This window comes from Eptesicus fuscus, chromosome 21 (genome assembly GCF_027574615.1).
Source record: "Eptesicus fuscus isolate TK198812 chromosome 21, DD_ASM_mEF_20220401, whole genome shotgun sequence".
Lineage (NCBI taxonomy): Eukaryota > Metazoa > Chordata > Mammalia > Chiroptera > Vespertilionidae > Eptesicus > Eptesicus fuscus.
In genome coordinates this window covers 6449032-6464031 of record NC_072493.1, presented here as the reverse complement: position 1 = coordinate 6464031, position 15000 = coordinate 6449032, and the positions used below count along the sequence as shown (strand labels likewise).

At 52.3% G+C, this 15000-nt stretch overlaps 1 protein-coding gene across 3 annotated transcripts in view; it reads right to left on the bottom strand.

Moving 5' to 3' along the window:
* Positions 1 to 2655, bottom strand: part of URI1 (URI1 prefoldin like chaperone) — a 30577-nt gene extending 27922 nt beyond the window's left edge. The window contains exon 1 of one of the 3 annotated variants that reach the window (XM_054710435.1): positions 2232 to 2655. In XM_054710435.1, coding sequence (XP_054566410.1) covers positions 2232 to 2336 — 105 coding nt within the window. In that variant the 5' untranslated portion in view covers positions 2337 to 2655. Of the gene's footprint in view, positions 1 to 1304; positions 1332 to 2231 lie in introns of those variants that run through there. The other 2 variants (XM_054710437.1, XM_054710436.1) reach the window with 2 other exon arrangements.
* Positions 2656 to 15000: the final 12345 nt, after the last annotated feature.

Below are 15000 nucleotides of genomic sequence, written 5' to 3'. Positions count from 1 at the left end.
TTACTTAGCCCGTGTTAGCCTTTGAGTTTGACATGCTTGGTCTATCCCCGTGGTCAGCAAACTGCGGCTTGCGAGACACATGCGGCTCTTTAGCCCCTTGAGTGTGGCTCTTCCACAAAATACCACGGCCTGGGCGAGTCTATTTTGAAGAAGTGGCGTTAGAAGTTTAAAAAACGTGGCTCTCACAAGAAATGTCAATGTTGTACTGTTGATATTTGGCTCTGCTGACTGATGAGTTTGCCGACCACTGGTCGAGCCTATTCACAGAGACCTTATCATGGCCTGGGAGTTACTGAACCTACGATGACAGACAGGCACATACTTACTGTATGTGCTTATTTATCAACAAAACACAGGAGGAGCCTGGGAGCAGAGTGGATGTCCACTGAAGACAGTTACTCGGGTCCCAGGACTGGGCCTGAAAGGCAGTTTCCAAAGGTAACTGCACACCACACCCAAGGGCTGTTCCGAGCACCCCAACGCATCCCCCGCATTTCAACCACACTGGCATCAGAGAAAGACCAACAGGCCCAAGGGGAGGAAACATGTCGGGGAGCACCAGGCATATTTCTATGGCGGAGGCAAAGTGATTCTGGGAGCACCACCTTCCGGGCCTGCCTCACATTTTCTAAAAGAACAAAAAGTTTTGCCGAAAATGAACAAACTGGTTTCAAAAAGCGCTGTCTCTTCTTTCTTCTTTGATTTTTCTCTTCAAAAAAAATTAAGATCCATGGACCTATAACTTAAACATGCCCAACTTGTTGAATGTTTAAACCCTCATCTCGAAAAAAAGCCCAGTTTAAAACCTAACAGTTGTGTACAGCAGCGATTTTCGGCCTTTTTCATCTCACGGCACATAATTACTGAAATTCTGCGTGCGGCACACCAAAAAATATAGTGCATTGTGTGCCCACCTGCCCCCAAAAAAGATTCATCTTGATTCATTCATTCTAGACAGCTACTGCTGTGCTGGCTGTTGTCATTTTATTACTTGGCAATCTAAGTGCCCCTGACTAAATAGTCAGGTATTGCACGTTTTAAAACTTCTCACAGCACACCCTTTGAAAATCGCTAGTATGTAGCATTAAAGAAAGGTGGCTCTCAGAAGCACGCAATACTGGAGGCCGTCAGCACAGGGCAGGAAAATTCCCAGGGCAGGTGGTGGCCAAACAAACCAGGGCTGTTCTAGATCCTATGAGAACCTCCTGTTCATCTTTGTAAGCCTGACGTTGTGGTTTCTATGCAGCAATGCTCAATAGAAAAGGTTAGCGTTTCTCTCATTGTTTTTGCAACAACTTCCTCACCCTTTGAACCATGATGCTCTCTCCCAACAGGACACTGTCAGTAAATTAAAAGCTGCTTTTCCAAGTCAGAATTCCAAGCTTTCAGGAGAGTGCATGGTACAGAATTCAAAGGGAAAAAACCCGAGATGAAACAGAGTAACGCTGGCCCCGCCGGTGGTGCCCAGTTGTTGAGATCCGACCTGTGAACCAGGTCACGGTTCGATTCCCCATCAGGCACTTGCTGGACAGTGTGGGGCGTGCAAGAGGCAGCCGGTGATGATTCTGTCTCATCACTGATGTTTCTCTCTCGCTCCCTTACTCACTCTAAAGTTCAATTTTTTAAAAACACATATAATTAAAAAAAAAAAAAAAAACAGTCCCGCTGTACGTCTTCCGTCGGGTGCACGTCTTCCCATCAATCCCATTGGGAGATGCAGGGCTTCCTTCCCTCTTCGCCGCGGCCCGGCTGCTTCGTGTGGCGGCGGCTGCGGTTAGAATTGAGCAACAGCCTCTGCCCTGACCCAGGCCACACCCCCGCGGGCACGCGGCACCGTCACAAACCTGGTCAATGTGACGGAGCCGGGGACACCTTTTGGCAACCACTTCCGCCAGCCCGCCCTGCGCTCAGGCACCAGTGACACCGGGGCAGGGGGGGGGGGGGGGGCCGGGGGGGCGGCCTGTTACCTTTCGCAGCCCCCCTCCCCTCGGAGGTCAAAGGGCGGCAGACAAAAGACAACAAGAGCACGTGACAAAAGTTTCTCCCGGCACTTTCCGTCTCCCTCGGGGCCTGGAGGCCGCGCGCGTCCCGGGCGCGGGGTGGGGGCTAGCCGGGCCCGGGGCGCAGGGCTGGGCCGGCCGGGGGTCGGAGGTCAGGAGTCAGGGACGGAGGGAGGGGAGCGGGCGCCCCCACAGCCCGGCGGACGCGCGGGCCGGGCCGCGGCCTGTTACCTTTTCCTGCTCCTGGCGGAGCCGCGCTACCTCCGGGGCCCGCAGCGGGGCCGAGGCCGGGGCTGAGGCGGCGGCGAGGAGCGCGGGGTCCGGCGGGGCCTCCATGGCGGCGCCCGGGGCCTCAGCGAGGCGAACGAGTCCTAAACAAGTGTTTATGGAGGCGGCGTGGCCGGCGGCTGCCCGGCGCCCGCGTGCTCGGCCGCATGCACCGCGCGCCCCGCGCTGAGGAAGCCGCGCCCGTCCGCTGCTCCGCCGCCCGCGTCCCGGCTGCCCGCCGCCGCATCTCACACGCGCATGCCGCCGCCGCCGCCGCCGCCTGGAGCTGCAGGCCGACCGGGGGGAGGGACGCGCGGTGCTGTCCGGGGCCCCGCCGAGGGAACGGGCGTCCAGAGGCGGCGACTCCCTCTGGCCCCGCCCCCGCCCCCCGCGCGGCACGCCGGGAAGTGCGCCGGCCGGCCCGCCCTCGCCCCGCCCCTGGGTCACGTGGTGCGCGGCTGGCTTGGCCGGGGCTGCGCGGAACCCTCGGTAAGCTTTCGGTTCTCTTCGGGGTCCGCGCCCGGCGAGGGCTCCTGGGACCGCGGCACACACCTGGCCTCGTGCCCACGTCCCTCTCCGGACCCAGGGCGTTTAGTGCTGCATCTGGCGGTCGGAGCTGAGCTCGCGCACTCGAGCAGCCAGCCATTCAATGGTAGCAAATTCAAATCTTTCCTGTGCCTGTTCCATGAATTCATAGGCGCAATTATATCTGCATGTGTATTGATGACTGCAGTACTTCTTCCAGATCGTCCCGTGGCCAACTCCTTTGCATCACTCAGGACTCGGTTTAAATAGCCAGGCTTCTGTCCCACCTGCGTGGCTCAGTGGTGGAGAATCAACCTATGAACCAGGAGGTCACGGTTGGATTCCCGGTCAGGGCACAGGCCCAGGTTGCAAGGCTTGATCCCCAGGATGGGGTGTGCAACCCATGATTCTCTCTCCTCATTGATGTTACTATCTCTCCCTCTCCTTTCCTCTCTCTGAAATCAATAAAAATATGTTAATAAATAACCAGGCTTCCCTGCTATTCTATCCATAGAAGCCCCTCCCCTCTCAAGCACCCACCAGCACCTCACTTTTTACATGTTCTTCACAGTAGAACAGCACAGTAACAAACTCTACATTTCCATCGCTCAGCTTCAACTATGATCCGCTCATGACCAATTTCTTCCATACAGCCTCCCCATCTAGTTAATTTGCAGCAAATGCTCTACTTTGTATCATTCCACTTGTAACTACTTCAGCATATGTCTCTAAGGGTAAATACTTTTTGTGAAAATATAACCAGAATATCATTAGCAAACCTAAGAAAAGTCGCTACAATGATTCCATTGGGATACTGTGGTAAGAATGTTTAACATGAGACCTACGGCCTTGACAGATTGAAGGGCACAATGCTGTTAACTATGTTACATAACAGGTCTCTAGAACTTAACTAGCATAATTGAAACTTTGTACCTGGTGAGTAGCAGCTCCCCCCTTCCCACCCCCACCCTCGCCCCTGGCATGTGACCACTAGGTGAACCTTGAGGACGTTATGCGATGTCACAGGAGGACAAATACTGCATGATCCTACTTACATGAGGAATCGGAAGCAGTTAGACTCATAGGAGCAGAGATTAACAAATAATAATAATAATAATAATAAATAAATAAATCTTTAATATCATCCAATATCCAGAGACATTTCAAATTTTGTGGAATTTTTTTAAGTCCTGGGCCCGCCTCCAGACCTGCTGAACCATGACGTCTGTATTTCCACAGCTCGTGGGCGGTGCTTCCGTGGCCTGGCCTGGGGAAGCTGCCCTGTCCAGCAACCTCAGCTGGACCCATCGCCAGTGATGGGACTGCCATGAGGACACAGCTGTGATTGTAGGGAATGCCTACTTTACAGCTGTCTTGCTCTTAGTGGAGGTAAAACTTGAATGTATTTTCCACTGAAATAAATTATTAAAACACTAGTGGCCCAGTGCACGAAATTCGTGCACATTAAAAGGGGATTAATTAGAGGAAATAATTTAATATTGCTATTTGCCCTTTATAACAGAAGTGTCAGAGATGAAAGAAAATTAGTAAAATGTATATGAAAACCTTCCTCCTGTCAGAGTCTGGGGCGCACCACAGGACCCAGAGTCAAGTCCCCGCCCACCCACATGCGCATCAAAATCGCGTGAGATGCAGACCCGGCCAGCCCGCCTCCCCCATTGGGCTATATCTAGACCTGGCCAGTCCCACCCTTGTCAAGCCCCGCTAGGCAGGGGGTGTAGCCTCAGGTCCCCTGGCCCGGCGCCAGGACGAGGGGCATGTTCTGAGGTCCCACAGCCCATACCAGGGCAGAGGGTGTGCCTTGAGGTCCACCGTCAAGCCCCACTGGGTGGGGGGCATGGCTTGAGGTCCTCCATCAAACCCTGCCAGGCAGGGGGGTGCAGCATCAGGTCCCCCAGCCCAGCACCGGGAGGGGGGCACAGCCTCAGGTCCCCCGTCAAGCCCCGCTGGGTGGGGGGCGTGGCCTGAGTTCTCCGGACCCAGCACTGGGGGTGCACCTTGAGGTCCCCTGTCAAGCCCCGCTGGGTGGGGGGCATGGCCTGAGGTCCCCTGTCAAGCCCAGCCAGGCAGGGGGGTGCAGCCTCAGGTCCCCTGGCTCAGTGCTGGGGCAGGGGGCGTGGCCTGAGGTCCCCCGGCCTGGTGCTAGGGTGAGGGGTGCGGCCTGAAGTCCCCTGTCAAGCCCCACCTGGTGGGGGGGCGCAGCCTGGGGTTCCCCGACCCAGCACTGGGGTGCACCTTGAGGTCCCCTGTCAAGCCCCACTAGGTGGGGGGCATGGCCTGAGGTCCCCTGCCAAGCCCTGCCAGGTGGGGTATGCAACCTGAGGTCTCCTATCAAGCCTCACAGGGGCAGGGGAGGGCGTAGCCTCAGGTCCCTGCTGATTGCTTGTTAAGGCTCCTTATGGGAACTTGGCCTCAGCTGTGGGTGCAGCCATCTTTGTAATGGAGTGATGGTCAATTAGCATATTCCCTCTTTATTAGATAGTATTCACATAAGGCCCGGCTGGCGTGGCTCAGTGGTTGAGTGTTGACCTATGAAGTAGAAGGTCATGGTTCCATTCCCAATCAGGGCACATGCCAGGGTTGTGCACATGCCCTTCCTCTCTGAAATCAATAAAAAATATTTATTAAAAAATATATACATTGAGTGGCCAGATTATTATGATCTCTGAATGCATAATAATCTGGCCACTCAGTGTATATCCTACATAATAAAAGGCTAATATGCAAATTGTCCCCTCAACCAGGAGTTCCACCAGCAGACAGCCAACCGCCCATGTCCCCTCCCCCTGGCCAGGCTGGCCGGACCCCACCCATGCACGAATTCATGCACCGGGCCTCTAATACACACACACACACACACACACACACACACTGAGTGGCCAGATTATTATGCATTCACAGATCATAATAATCTGGCCACTCAGTGTATGTATATAGCTGTGAACCTAAACCTGCTTTAAAAAAATATCTTAATAAAAAACAACGTGCAGCCGAAGCCAGTTTGGCTCAGTGGATAGAGCGTCGGCCTGCGGACTGAAAGGTCCCAGGTTCGATTCCGGTCAAGGGCATGTACCTTGGTTGCGGGTACATCCCCAGTAGGGAGTGTGCAGGAGGCAGCTGATAGATGTTTCTCTCTCATCGATGTTTCTAACTCTCTATCCCTCTCTCTTCCTCTCTGTAAAGAATCAATAAAATATATTTAAAAAAAAAACAACGTGCAAGGGGAGGAAGGGGAGGGGGAGAATCAATGGAGGGCGTGGCACTGGTCCAGCCCCCAGCGTAGCATGGGGGACAGCGCCCAGAGGAAGCGCTGTGAGAAGCAGCAGGAGCTTTCCCGTTGCACAGAGAGAAGCCTGGCTCCCAGCACCACCTGGCCTTCTGGTCAGTCTCTGTGTGGCCAGGTCGCCTGGGGCGTGTGCCCAGCGCTGCGCCAGGGGTGACTGGCCGGTTGCTGACCCGTCTCTCTCCTCCTGAGAACCGCAGTATTCTCTTTCCATCACCTGATAATAGTCACACCCAAGATTTTTCTCTTTTTTAATCTCTGGCACAGAAACATAGCTACCCCGTGCGCCTTTCCGGAGTGAGCGGCGTTAACCTGACGGATGACACGTCCCCGTGCACATCGCCCAGCGGTGCCCTCATGTTTTTCTAACTTGTCTTTCTCGCTCCTGCTTCACTCTCCTCAACGACACGCGTGGCCAGGCGGTACCGTGGCGCATCGTTTACACGCGAACCGGGGCTCCGGGGTCACAGCCATCTGCTCTCTGGAGGAAACCAGGCCAATGTCCACCTGGCCAGCTGCGTGCCTTAGACCTGGTGGCCTCCCAGCCCTGAGGGGCTCCCGCCGCCCTCCCCGGGGGTGTCCTGGTCATCACGGCCATCATCATGATGTGGCCGCAACCTCAGGGCCTGAGGGATTTCTTCCCCTGGTCGCTCCCCCACTCCTCCCGCCTGGGCGGGGCCTGTGCTGAGGCCTGGGCCTCACAGGAGGCAAATGCAGGCGGGAAGGACCCCATTTTACAGACAGCACAACCAAGCTGCCCACATCGGGGTACCCAGGCATCCGGAGAGGTGAGTCACCGCCCTCCCTGACCATTTTTTAGGGACCACCCATTTTTCCCTTTTTTTAAATATATTTTATTGATTTTTTACAGAGAGGAAGGGAGAGGGGTAGAGAGCTAGAAACATCAATGAGAGAGAAACATCAATCAGCTGCCTCCTGCACACCCCCTACTGGGGATGTGCCCGCAACCAAGGCACATGCCCTTGACCGGAATCGAACCCGGGACCCTTCAGTCCACAGGCCGACGCTCCATCCACTGAGCCAAACCGGTCAGGGCCATTTTTCCTTTTTTATATATTGTTCCTCCTTTTTAAAAAAATTAATTTTATTGATTTTAGAGAGAGGAAGGGAGAGGGATAGAGAAATAGAAACATCAATGAGAGAGAGAGATCAATGGCTGCCTCCTGCACGCCCCCTACTGGGGATGAAGCCCACAACCCAGGCATGAGCCCTGACTGGGAATTGAACCCTGGACCTCCTGGCTCATGGGTCAACACTCAACCACTGAGTCACACCAGCCGGGCAATTTTTCACCTGCTTTTTTAATTGACACATAATATATGAGCCGCACCTTCAGGTACTCTTTCTTTCATTACGGCTGTCTTCTTTTTCCAAGTGATAATCATCTTTTTTCTTTTTCTTTTTTTTTTTAAGTACAAGATCATTTTCAGAAAAGTAAGAAAAACATATAGCAAAGCAGAAAGAGTGTAAGGAAATCCATACTCCACTCACTCGGGAGGAGATGGTTGTGCTCTCTGTGTAGGCCCTTTGATGTCACTTTATTTCATTCATTCATTCATTCATTCACTCATTAATTTTGCAAAGGCGTTGTGAGCTGTTACTATGAGCCAGATGTTAGATACAAAGTCATCAGAATAGGGCTCCAGCTCTAAAAGACATCAACCCGTGGAGACTGAGAACTAGACGGGCAATCATACTCAAAGATTTACGGTGTGCATGGTACCACGCACGCAGGTATATCTTTACAACCAATGCAATCACATCACGAATGCTACACACCTGGGTTTTGGCCTAATAACCTCAAGGGAAGGAGGGATCATGCCAATAGATTCCTTTCAGAACAACCAAACCAGAGTCTAGAACGCAGCCTAACAAGAGCCGATGTGGGGAAGCCAAACGGCTCTCGCTGACGACCCAGCAAGGATTTCTACAAACCAAGATGCAAATCACATGCGATGACTCGGGGCAGCCAGACTGTGATTCTCTCCAAACTAATCCCCGTCCTTGATGCGACCCCAAACAGCGTCCACGTAGACCTGGTTATGGACTTGTTAATGTTCTCAAGTCCATCTGAAGTGTAAATGCCAAGAATAAAGCACGTGTAAGAAGAGCCGTCGGGAGCTCTCTGCCTGCAAATCCCTGACTATGGCTTAGGACGCCGCGGGCAAACAGCGCGGTATTGACATAAGGCTGAGAGGCCTGCGAGGGGGGACAGAAACTACCTGAAATAAAATAAAGCAAAATGACACAGCATTTGAAATGAAAGAGGAGGTAGTAATGGAGTGTTGATTTGATAAACGCCATTGGAATAACTGCCCATTGTTTTGAAAAAGAATCATATACCCAACTCCAAATAATCACCCCAAACTAATGTCTGCCAGCGTGGCTCAGGGGTTGAGCATCAACCTATGAACCCGGAGGTCACTGTTTGATTCCGGGTCAGGGCACAGGCCCCAAATTCGGCTCCATCCCTGGGTGTGGGGTCTGTGGGGGGAGGGGAGGCCTTCCTCTCTCTGTAATCAATAAAAACATATTTTTAAAAAGACTCAAAACAATACAAAGTATTATAAACAGAAGAGCAAATTCTAGAGTTCTTACATGGTTTGGGGATGGAAAAAGCATTCTTAGGCAAATCCTATATAATAAAGAGCTAATATGCAAATTGTTGTCATGCCCTCGAGTCCTGGGGGGGGGACCTGAGGCAGAGCCCCCTGCCCAGCACTGGGCCTGGGAGCCTGAGGCTGTGCCCCCTGCCCTGTGGGGCTTGTCGGGGGGGTGGGGCAGGCTGGGTTTGGGTCTCACGAAATTTTGAGGTGCACAAGGGTGGGCAGGGACTTGATTCTGGGTCCCATGGTGCACCCCAGACTCTGACAGGAGGGAGATTTTCATATACATTTCTCTAATTTTCTTTCATCTCTGACACTTCAATTGTAGAGAAAGGGCAAATAGCAATATTAAAATATTTCCTCTAATTAATTCCCTTTTAATGTGCACGAATTTAGTGCACCGGGCCACTAGTCTGGCCACAAAGAAACAAATTAGCAGATCCCACTGCACTCAGCTTCCCTCAGACACTACAACGTTGTTTCTTAAGCCTCAGAATAAAAATATCTGCAATACGTTTAAAGGGTAAACACTTAACAGGTAGAATGTATGAGCATCATCTGCAAACCATCAGGAAACGACAAAGGACTTATTCCAAAAGGGCACAGAGACCAGGCCAGCACAACACAGAGGAGAGGAGAGCTGAACAGCCAGTGCGCACGTGGGAAATTATCCAACCTCTAACGCTGGGAGACACACCTTGAATGCACGGTATATTTTACTTATTGGATGGATGAAAATTAAATAGGTTAACATTTCGTGTTGGAAACTGGGAAGAAAAACAGATGCTTGTAGCCGAGCCTAAACGGTGGTAGAAGGTGACTCGGTACCGCATTGGTGAGCGTGAACTAGGAATATCATCAACAAAAAATTTTAAGGGCAACTCCTTTCGTTTGTTTGTTGTTTATATAGCTAGTTAGCTAGTTAGTTCTCACCAGAGGATGTTTTTCCATTAATTTTCAGAGCGAGTGGGAGGGAGAGGAGACAAAGGGGAGCATCGATGTGAAAGAAACACACCGATTGGCTGCCTCTTACACGCGCTCCACGGGGGATCGAGCCTGCAACCGAGGTGAGTGCCTTTGACGGGAATCGAACCCAGGACCCTTCAGTCTGCAGGCCGAAGCTCTATCCACTGAGCACCGCCGGCCAGGGCTCATCAAATATTTTCAGTGTACAAACCCTTTGACTCTATAGTTGTTCTGGAAAGAAAATGTCTAGAAAACATAGCGTTGTGAGTCTTTCCCGTCAGTGAGCAAGAACTCTGCTGGCCCCGGGGGGACGTGGGTGTTTGCCAGCCGGACTTTTACGGACACCTTCGCCCATCTGTGGGTGGCCTGGAAGTGAGCGTGTGACTGATGGATGCCCATTCTCCATTAGACCCCATGCATCTTTCTGAAACGCCTTTTTCCTATCAAAACCATGAAACCAAGTATTAAGATGAAATGAAACGAGACCGGGCTTCTTAAATTGCTACATCACAAAGTGTTAATCAAGATTTTCAGGGATAATGAAGCACGTTTAATCATGCTGCCACTCACCAAGAAGATCATGATTAATATTTGGGTGAGAGCAAAAAGATTGTGTTGTCAATAAATAAGTTATTTTAAATGTGCTTATTTTATCTCCGCCTTATCCTCTTCAAATGTGTGTTTGTGTCTGTTTCGTTACAAACACAGCAAAATGGCACCATAGTGTCCAGCGTGCCCTGGGGGCAGGGTGGCCAGCAGACCTAGGACTTGAATTTGGATGCAGATCATCTATTTGGGAGGTGATGAGGGAAGCTGGAAGGAGGGGAGGGGGAGGGAGACAGGAAGGACGGCCACCCCCCTCCCTCAGAGGCCGGCAGAGATACTATGTAGAGTGCTGTGGCTGTGGGACTGCCCCACGGGGACAGGAGAGGGGACAGAGGGCTCTGGACGGGACGCGAGCCAGCAAAGGGAACTGTGAGGTCTGCAGCCTCCTGGCTGAGGGGTGGGGCATGGCTGGGACCCACTCCATGGTGCAACCACAGTCCAGGCAGGTGCGGCTGCTGGAGCCGGGGCCATGCGGCCAGGCCTGAGGAGAAGCAGGGGCGCTGGCTGGTGTGGCTCAGTTGGTTGAGCATCGTCCCATGAACCAAAAGGTCACTGGTTTGATTCCCGGTCCTGATATCCAGGTTGTGGGTTCAATCCCTGGTCGGGGTATGTGCAGGAGACAGCTGATCAATGTTTCTCTCTCACATCTCTCTCTCTCTCTCTCTCTCTCTCTCTCTCTCTCTCTCTCTCTCTCTCCTTCTCCCTTCCTCTCTCTCAAATCAATAAAAACATGTTAAAAAAAAAAGAAAAGTAAAGAAGCAGAGGGCATTCTGTGCAGGGGGCACTCCCAGGACCTCTGCTTTGGCCTGGCTCTCTGACCTAAAATCTCCCACTAAGACCCTCAGAGGCCCGGCCAGTGTGGCTCAGGGGTTGAGTGTCAACCTATGAACCAGGAGGTCACAGTTCAATTCCCCGGTCAGGGAACATGCCCAGGTTGCAGGCTTGATCCCCAGTGTGGGATGTACAAACATCTCACATCATTAATGTTTCTCTCTCCCTTCCTCTCTAAAATATATTATATATAATATATATGTATATATAATTTTTTTTTTTAAAGACCCCTCGCAGGAAGGCTGGGACTTCCGGGGCCTTGAGCCCTCTTTCCCGAAGCCTCAATCTGGCAGAGGGAGTCCAGCAGGTGGCAAGGACCCTGCCTGCTCTGTCCCGAGGGGGGAGGAGACACAGGGACACCCAAGCCCCAGGCCCAGCACACAGCCCTGCACTGCTGCCAGGCCCTCCAGCAAAAGGCGGGCAAAGGCTTCGCACGCAGGAGTAACAGACCGAGTCGTGACGCGGTAAGCCAGCCCATTAGGGTTTGCTGATTGACTGCAGACTCACTCACGTCCTGGATACGAGTTTACCTGAAAAATAGGTGGAAACTTGTGAATTCTTGTCACACCCCGTAGGGCACCGCCTGACTGGTGTCCGTGGAAGTGACTTAACCAATCACCTTTGGCTTTAAATTCTACACAAAGGCTTCTAAATACCCCACAGGCTCACTGTCTTTCCAGATTCACCTCCAGGCCACAGGGCTCCGGGACCGACTTGTATATTTATGGGGCTATTGTTAGAAGTGACTAATTGGGTTTGATTAGCTCCCCCATTAATATTCTGTCCATAATTTAACATGCTTCAATAAAATACCCTAAAGCCGTGTAATGATTAGATTTCAGGAATATGTGTTTTGCAATTAAGTTCTTCTTGATTTTGATATGCAGATGAAGAAAGGATGGTCTCATTTTTATTTTTTTTATTTAAAAAAAAACTGCCCTTATTAACGCAGCGGTGCTCGCTGGAGATCAGGTGAGAGCGGGTTTGCTCTTTGTATGGCGGGGTGAAATGGATCTCAATCACGCCTATGTGGGCAAATCAGCTCTGATTAGTTTAAGTTCACAGTCATTCCATCTAAATGAATAATGTGTCACCTAACATTGCAAAAATTTGATTAATAGTTTATCAGTTAATTAAAAATGGGTTTAATTTTTCTTTTTTGGGAAAATGCAAGGTAGATATTCCTTGGATTCATCATAAATGCAAATTATTTCGATTTGAAATCTATTGTTCCCTCTCGATTCTTAGCCAAACTGGCAAAAAAATAAAGCTTTGCCCGGCCCGTGTCACTCAATGGATAGAGCGTCGGCCTGCGGACCAAAGGCTCCCGGGTTCAATTCTGGTCAAGGGCAAGTACCTTGGTTGCAGGCTCCTCCCCCGGCCCAGGCCCTGGTTGGGGCTTGTGCAGGAGGCAACCAATCGATGTGTTTCTCTCCCATTGATGTTTCTCTCTTCCACTCACTGTAAAATCAATGGAAAAATATCCTCGGGTGAGGATTAAGGAAACAAAATAAAGACTGGGGTGTTCTTTTTAAAAAACACATATGTTTATTCATTTCAGAGAGGGAGAGAGAGAAACATCAATGATGAGAGAGATTCATGGATCGGCTGCCTCCTGCACTCCCCCTACTGGGGATCGAGCCCCGAACCCCGACATGTGCCCTGACCGGAAATCGAACCGTGACCTCCTGGTTCATAGGTGGACAATCAACCCCTGAGCCAGGCCGGGCGGGTAAGAATGGGGCATTCTTGAGAAGAGAAACGCCCGGCTGTTTGCTCCCCTGCGCTTCTCCCCCGCAGGTGCCTGGTTCTTAATCACCCCAGAAAGCAGGGGAAGTGGGTGCCCGCAATGTTTACTTTCGGCTCCAGGCCGGGCACCGGGAGCTGGCCAGGGGCGCCTTTCTTAACGAGGGAAAAACATCAGAACAGCGACCAGCCTCGGTGCACCCAACTGGCTTCAAAATAAGCAAAAGCAACACGGAAACTCCCTCTGCGCACCGGCTGCACGCTAACATCACCCGGTCAGGACAGGTGTGTGAGCTGCTCCACGCTAACATCACCCCGGATAGGACAGGTGTGTGAGCTGCTCCACGCTAACATCACCCCGGTCAGGACAGGTGTGTGAGCTGCTCCACGCTAACATCACCCGGTCAGGACATGTGTGTGAGCTGCTGCACGCTAACATCACCCGGTCAGGACATGTGTGTGAGCTGCTGCACGCTAACATCACCCCGGATAGGACAGGTGTGTGAGCTGCTCCACGCTAACATCACCTGATCAGGACAGGTGTGTGAGCTGCTCCACGCTAACATCACCCGGTCAGGACAGGTGTGTGAGCTGCTCCACGCTAACATCACCCCGGATAGGACAGGTGTGTGAGCTGCTCCATGCTAACATCACCCGGTCAGGACAGGTGTGTGAGCTGCTCCATGCTAACATCACCCGGTCAGGACAGGTGTGTGAGCTGCTGCACGCTAACATCACCTGATCAGGACAGGTGTGTGAGCTGCTCCACGCTAACATCACCCGGTCAGGACAGGTGTGTGAGCTGCTCCATGCTAACATCACCAGGTCAGACAGGTGTGTGAGCTGCTCCACGCTAACATCACCCGGTCAGGACATGTGTGTGAGCTGCTGCACGCTAACATCACCCAGTCAGGACATGTGTGTGAGCTGCTGCACGCTAACATCACCCGGTCAGGACAGGTGTATTAGCTGCTGCACGCTAACATCACCTGATCAGGACAGGTGTGTGAGCTGCTCCACGCTAACATCACCCAGTCAGGACAGGTGTGTGAGCTGCTCCACGCTAACATCACCCGGTCAGGACATGTGTGTGAGCTGCTGCACGCTAACATCACCCGGTCAGGACAGGTGTGTGAGCTGCTCCACGCTAACATCACCTGATCAGGACAGGTGTGTGAGCTGCTCCATGCTAACATCACCCGGTCAGGACAGGTGTGTGAGCTGCTGCACGCTAACATCACCCGGTCAGGACATGTGTGTGAGCTGCTGCACACTAACATCACCCAGTCAGGACAGGTGTGTGAGCTGCTCCACGCTAACATCACCCAGTCAGGACAGGTGTGTGAGCTGCTCCATGCTAACATCACCCGGTCAGGACAGGTGTGTGAGCTGCTCCATGCTAACATCACCAGGTCAGACAGGTGTGTGAGCTGCTCCACGCTAACATCACCCGGTCAGGACATGTGTGTGAGCTGCTGCACGCTAACATCACCCGGTCAGGACATGTGTGTGAGCTGCTCCACACTAACATCACCTGATCAGGACAGGTGTGTGAGCTGCTCCATGCTAACATCACCCGGTCAGGACAGGTGTGTGAGCTGCTCCATGCTAACATCACCAAGTCAGACAGGTATGTGAGCTGCTCCACGCTAACATCACCCGGTCAGGACATGTGTGTGAGCTGCTCCATGCTAACATCACCCGGTCAGAACATGTGTGTGAGCTGCTGCACGCTAACATCACCCAGTCAGGACTGGTGTATGAGCTGCTGCACACTAACATCACCCAGTCAGGACAGGTGTGTGAGCTGCTGCACGCTAACATCACCTGATCAGGACAGGTGTGTGAGCTGCTCCACGCTAACATCACCTGGTCAGGACAGGTGTGTGAGCTGCTCCATGCTAACATCACCTGATCAGGACAGGTGTGTGAGCTGCTCCACGCTAACATCACCCGGTCAGAACATGTGTATGAGCTGCTGCACGCTAACATCACCCGGTCAGGACAGGTGTGTGAGCTGCTGCACGCTAACATCACCCGGTCAGGACAGGTGTGTGAGCTGCTCCATGCTAACATCACCGGGTCAGACAGGTGTGTGAGCTGCTCCACGCTAACTTGACCCGGTCAG